The sequence below is a fragment of the Pistacia vera genome, unplaced genomic scaffold (assembly GCF_008641045.1).
Source record: "Pistacia vera cultivar Batoury unplaced genomic scaffold, PisVer_v2 Contig405, whole genome shotgun sequence".
Classification (NCBI taxonomy): domain Eukaryota; kingdom Viridiplantae; phylum Streptophyta; class Magnoliopsida; order Sapindales; family Anacardiaceae; genus Pistacia; species Pistacia vera.
The window spans coordinates 1,475,127-1,481,562 of record NW_022196230.1 but is presented as its reverse complement, the minus strand read 5'-3'; the positions used below and the strand labels follow the sequence as shown (position 1 = coordinate 1,481,562).

Genomic DNA, 6,436 nt, shown 5'->3' with positions numbered 1-6,436 from the left:
TATTCTCCCGATCTCGACACCTCGGCAAAGCGGTACTTGTTGTATCAATTTGCCAATTGGGTGGAGGTGTAAGAACCTCTTCATCCTCCTCCTCCTCCCTTCTGCCGATTGAAGCTTCATCATCCTCGGCATCAACAACATTCTCAAGCAGTGGCCCTGCAACTGCACGCACATGCGTGACCATTTCTAGGTCCTACATGAGGCGGTTTATCATTTCTTTTGCTTCATCCTTCAGTGCTTTGAACAATGTAACATATTCCTCTCCCGCTTCACCCCTAATAGCAACGAGGAAGGGACGAACGACTCCCTAAAATAAAAAAAAATAAAATTCAATCAAATTTAAGCCACATTTAAAAGCAAGTGCATATTCAAAAGCTTAATCCTTTAATTTTACCCAAGCCACTTGAATTTCTATGTCTATTTTGTCGTAATCCTAATGGGTACACTTCTCGATGTGCCACCGCAACATCCTAGGAAATTGTGGTCGCTCATCCGAAGTCTTCATCCTCCATCCCCCCCCTGCCTTAGCCAGGACAGGGGTGACCTCATACATTCAAGCCTACATTGTAAAAAAAACAGTCCATATCATAATTAAAACACATATAATTCAAAAAATATAACAAAAAGCTATTAATATTTACCTGCATTGCCCATGGGAAGCCAAACAAATTGCACGTGCTCGGTCTATTCTTCTTGATAGATTGGCGCTGCTTTAATGCCATGTCTTTTCCTTACAAGGAGTCCATGGTTAGCTGAAATGATACCTGTCCCCACAGACAAGCATTAAAGAAGTCCATGTTGCTTGCAAACTTCACCTAGTCTATATTAACGGCTTTTGTTGAGTCAGAAGTTATTAAGATCAAATGGACGAACCATATCAGGCACATCTTGAACCTCTCTGAAGAGGTATACCCACCTTCTTTAACATCTCTTCTAAATCGCCGTAACATCCACTTTGAGGTACATCTTTGATTCATGTTCATTTGCCTTTTAAATGTTGTTTGTTGGCCCTAAATTTACTTGATATGTGTTATTGTTGTTGGGTTGCCTTTGGTTAAGTTTGTAGGGTGTTAGAATTGCTTGGATGCCCTGAATTTGGTGAAGTCTTGGCGGATTTTGGGAAATGCAGACTTCGCCGCGGCGAAGAAGAATCATCGCTGCGGCGACGTAGGCTCTATATTTTTTCACCGGGGCGAAGAAAAAGCTTCGTCGGGGCGAAGATCTGGCTGATTTTCTTTGTGAAGTTTCTAGAGAATTTTCCATAATGGTGAAGTGAACATTCTACCCCTAATTAGCAGGAAAAGTGGGGAGTGAAATGTAAGAAAATTTCATGGAGAATATTTTGGAATGGGGGTGAATTTGTAAAGAATTAAAGAATAAGGATAAAATTTTCAAGAAAGTGTAAGGGCAAAATGGGAAAGAAGGCTTAGTTATATGAGATATTAAGGGTTCAAGCACACAAACCCTCTCATTTGCTTTATCCCACACGCCACCTCTACCCCCCAATTCTCTCATCTTTCCATCAATTTTCCAAGGTTGATTTGAGAGCTTTTGGTTGGATTTCTATAAGGATTTGATCCTAAGCATGAAGAGGTAAAGATTCTTGTTCTATATGAGATTAATTGGTGTTAGTATGGAATTCTTATTAAGTATGTTTTCATTGTATATTTTCTAAAGTATACTAGTAGAAAGAAGTCGTTACAATCGCGTCCCGTAATAGACGCCTTCTTCCCCAAAACCTTTCTAGTCANAAGAAAAGAACAAGGAAAACTTCTCTATATTGTGAATCAAAGCTCCAAAACTTCTATTACTTCTCTTCTTTGCAGATTTTTCTCCCTTTCTTCTCACCAAAGAATCCCTGAAATAATGCTAAAAGACCTCCTTTTATATCCCACAAGGGTTAGGGTTTTATTTCCTTCAATTCTCTTAGGGATAAGACTCTTAACCCTATTTTTCTACCTAAAAACAAATAGGTGATTTTTAAGTTCCGTGACTGTGCCCCGGCACTGTGCTGCAGCACAGTAGCTACTGGAAAAAGTGTGTCATGGCACAGTAGCTGCAAGCCTTCTTCCCGCATCATTCCGCTGTTCTTCAGAGATGGTGATTTTTGAACCCGATAACGATGAAATTTGGAAAAGTGGTATAACATATGAAATGTAGTCCTTTGAATCATATTTCTAACGGTCCAAGAATCGTCTTAATCCGAGTTCTACAGATCAAGATATTCTCAAAATACCAAGGCATGCTCAAGCCGGAATGTAATCTGGAATCTTCTCTTTACTTCAACTTCCATAACTTCTTCAATTTAACTCCGATTCTTGATCTGTTTGTTTCCACTCGTCACTCATTCCGTTGCCAACATAATTCTTCATCCGAGCATAACATTTAAGCACTAGTAGCCTAAAAAACACTCAAAAACACCCATGATCCCGTAAAAAGCAATTATGAAAATATTAAGCAACTTTACCAAATTAAGCCTAATTTCCCACAATTAATCCCTATAAACCACTAACTAAATGTGTACTTTCAAGCTCTTATCAATAATATTACCTCCACCACCATCATCAACAACATCCATTCATTTATTGTTACAAACTAATAATCTGAACAATCACTCAATTAAAACCTCAGCAATGTATGAGTTAAAAAACTTTAATTTCACACTTTAAGCACAACCAACAAACATTAGTATCACACATAACAACATTAACATAACACTTGCACCACCATTACACATTCATTCATAGCATACAAATTCATAAGATCACTAATTTAAGGATCACCACAATTAAGACCATTATCCCCACAACTCAAAAAAACACATCCAAATAATCACCAAAGCTAAAACTCCACCAACATATAAATTAAAAACCCTGCAATTTAACACTTCTAACACAACAATCATAGCTAGCCTTGCAAATACAAGCCCTACAGGGCTGGCCACGCACAGCGGCAGCCTTACCAATATGCAGGGCAGCCTTCCAGCCCCTCTATTCTGCCACCTTCTGCCATCCTCAACCCACCAAACTCCCAGAAACAACCTCCCTAGAGCCTCCCTTGCCTTCTTCCATCCTCTGGAACCCAAACAAAACCATTCCACCAATGCCTGCCAACTGCTCGACAAAACGCCACAACCACCATAACAATAAAACCAACTACATCTCCCCCAAATTCGCACAAATCAATCCATTTTCTCATCCAATTCAAAAAAACAAGTAAAAAATGTATATTTTCTTCATCTGCGTCCTCCTCCTCGCCTGACGTCCTCCTTTTCAGAACCGTTTTCTGATTCTTCTCTCTGTTCTTGTGCTGTCGTCGTCTCCTCTGCCTCTGAACCACCTTCACTCATCGGATGATCCACCGAAGCGTCTTCTTTGACAGCTATTGAACTGTTGGCGACGCCGAAGTTTAGGATTCGAAGTGGGGTTGGGTTTTCCTCCTCTTTGTGAATGTCAGCCATGGTTTTGTGTAAGAAAGCTTTAGGATTGAAAATTTGCCAGAATTTAGGCACTGTAGTCGTTGGAAATCGCAAAGAAACAAATAGTGTTCATCGGTCGTTTTTTGGGTATATGGCTCGATTAAACGATTTTGAAAGGTGGGGGCTCGTTTTCAAATTTCAAAATTTAAACAACTTTCGTTAATTAGATTTTACTCACATATGTTTAAATATTTTTAGTTTAACCCATTTTACATGTTTAATGAATCTTAAGTGTGTCACGTGAGCTTTTCTAAATTAAAAAAAAAAAAAAATTCAAAAATATTTTTAGGGTCATTTTTTTAAATGCAAGCTTGGGATGTCCAGGGAGTTAAATAGATTTTTAATTAATTTATTGTTAAATTTTTTTTTTAAGGGTGATTGAATTTATATGGAAAACTAATTCCATAAAACCCCATCCATACAGGAATAGTTGAAAAGACCTTTGTTTCATACATTGGAGATCTCCGTACCTAATTAGCCATAACTAACATTCCAAAGCAATGTATTATGTATTAATAATAATATACATACATAGTTCTCATGCATGTTTGCTTCTGTGTGAAGCTTGTTTTTTCTTCTTTTTAGTTTAATATATTTTCTTTGTAGTTGTCTAAGAGTAAAATATAAGACTAGCGAAATCTCTACCAGTAAGGAAATGATTTTAACAGATAGCTATACCGGAATGAATTAACCAAGCTATTGTTATTAGCAGCAATCAAAGGTACAGCCATACTATGATCAATCCCAATAAAAAGTGCCAATTGAAATTCTACAATTATACTTATTAAGTAATAGATTATCAAAGAAACATGGACTAACTTTCGCAACTTCATACCATGATCCAACTAGTCCTCTTTCTTGCCATAGAATCGCAAAGCAAATGCTATACCCAAGATCAACAGTGGTACCAGGAATTGCATAATCTTCAATGCAAATCCGGAGTCATCAGGTCTATGCGCTACTTGCTGAGGTGGCTTGTACTTCTTTCTTGGTGGAACACTGGTGCTATCAAGGTCACCAATATAGTATTTTTCCATCATTTCTTTAGCAGAATCGCTGTGGCCCACATCTTCAAAGTCCTCTGTTGCATCTTTCTCTGCAAAATTTAAGATACCAGAAAGCAATGAAACGAAGTAATCAATGGGTGAGGTTTGTACAACCTAGGCAATGCAACAATCTTACCAGTAACAGCTAGCAAGACTTCGTCACCCCCAGGATGATCTTCAAGAAATGAAGTCACATCATACACCTGATACAACAGTTTGAGGTTGATACACTAGTTTATCAATTACTTGAATCATTTAAAGGTACCAAAAGACCCTCTTAGTAATTTGTATCTTCAAACTGTTACAGATATACCACTAACAAGCATAATAAAATTAACGAAGAAAAACATTCAAAGAGATTAGAACAAGCTTCGCAATTCCTCATTCAGCTTTTACTTTTGTTGATTTGGGTATATAGTTCCTTCGCAATTGAAAAGCTACTGAATTAATCTTGGAGTCATTGTGCATGATGTCAAAGTTTTGAAGTATATACTTTGAGTTTTAAAGTAAAAATTTGTGCAAATTTAAGCAATTATAACTAGAAGCCCTTCAACAAACAACCATAGGTAATTTCACAATCAATATGGAATTCTTATTAATATGTCTCCAAAAGTTAACTTTCCAGAATAAGAAAAGCATTCTTAAGACTGGAGTTTATTGTATAAGCTTGTTACTAAATATTTTGTTAAAAAATATTATGAGTAGCACGAGAATTTTGATTGCAAGTCATAACAATAAAGGAAAATAGAAAATCTAAAAAACATTTGACAGAAGCACCCAGGATCAAACATTTGTATAAGCATCAACAAGAAAACTCTCTTCAATTTCGATGTAGAGAACTCAAAACCAGTACATTCAAGGAAGATATGTAACCACTTTCCTACTTTTTACTCCACTTAAAATTTTATAACCTATCTAATACCTCTTACTTACAAACCTCCACCAAACAAGAATTATAACCTATCTAATACCTCTTACTTACAAACCTCCACCAAACAAGAATTTCTGCTACAAAAGCAGTAAGTAGTCTCGGGCCTGTTGGCTCTGTGCCAAATGATACAAATTGCTGTGGCATGACTGAAAATTAACAAAATTATTTTTTACGGATCTTAATCCCTAAATAATCCAAATATTGAATCAAATCAAATCATAAATACAGTTCATCTAAATCCAATTACAGAACACTGTTTTTTTTCTTTTTAACAAATAAACAATCCACAAAATCAATATAAATTATAGCTAAGCAAAAGACTGATACATAAGAACAAGTTAGATGAATTAACCTTTCCAAAGATTGCAAGCCAGCAATCATCCCTCTCTTTGTGTTTTGCTACCTCTTCGAACTTAATAACTCTGGCCATTTCTGCAATTGCAGCTACTGTTAAGGTCAAACCCTGGCAAACCTATCCAAAAACACAAGATCCAACAAATGACCCAAAACCCATCAAGTTTAAAGCTATATTTTGTGCGAAAGATCAGCTGAAAAAGCATTGTTTATCCTTACAGGAGATGGAGAAGAGGCCCGATATCCGCTCCTTGTCTGATTTATCTTCCCCTTTCCTCTTAGTTTGCATTTTAAGCTCCGTATCTACTCCGTTAATTTTGTTGTTACCAACATTATTTATTAATAATTTATTATTAGCAATGCCATGCCATTGTAGACAAAAAAACGAAGGCTAGAATAGTCATTTCTTGTAAATTTTGTATAATTTTTATCTGTTTATGCTAGTGATACAAACATTAAAAAAAAAAAAAAAAAGGTTATAATAGTCATTTCATATAAATTTTGTATAAGTTTTATCCATTTATGCGAGTGGTAAGTAAAACATTATTGATTTATTATTACATGATAATTTATTATTATATGTAATAATTTAAAGAGTAACACTACACTTATAATTTTTTCATACAA

The 6,436-nt window shown here is 36.0% G+C and overlaps 1 protein-coding gene across 2 annotated transcripts; it reads right to left on the bottom strand.

Annotated features, from left to right (window-relative positions):
- Positions 1-4,180: 4,180 nt before the first annotated feature.
- Positions 4,181-6,147, bottom strand: LOC116142155 (cytochrome b5-like). 2 transcript variants are annotated; one of them, XM_031427589.1, is made up of 4 exons: positions 6,029-6,147; positions 5,808-5,927; positions 4,661-4,727; positions 4,181-4,574 (listed from the first exon to the last, which is right to left on the bottom strand). In XM_031427589.1, exons 2-4 carry the CDS (start codon positions 5,883-5,885, stop codon positions 4,324-4,326), a joined length of 396 nt encoding a protein of 131 aa, XP_031283449.1. In that variant the 5' UTR covers positions 5,886-5,927; positions 6,029-6,147; the 3' UTR covers positions 4,181-4,323. The 2 variants fall into 2 exon arrangements, with proteins under 2 accessions (XP_031283449.1, XP_031283450.1); XM_031427590.1 differs by having other exon boundaries at positions 5,808-5,887; positions 6,029-6,126.
- Positions 6,148-6,436: the final 289 nt, after the last annotated feature.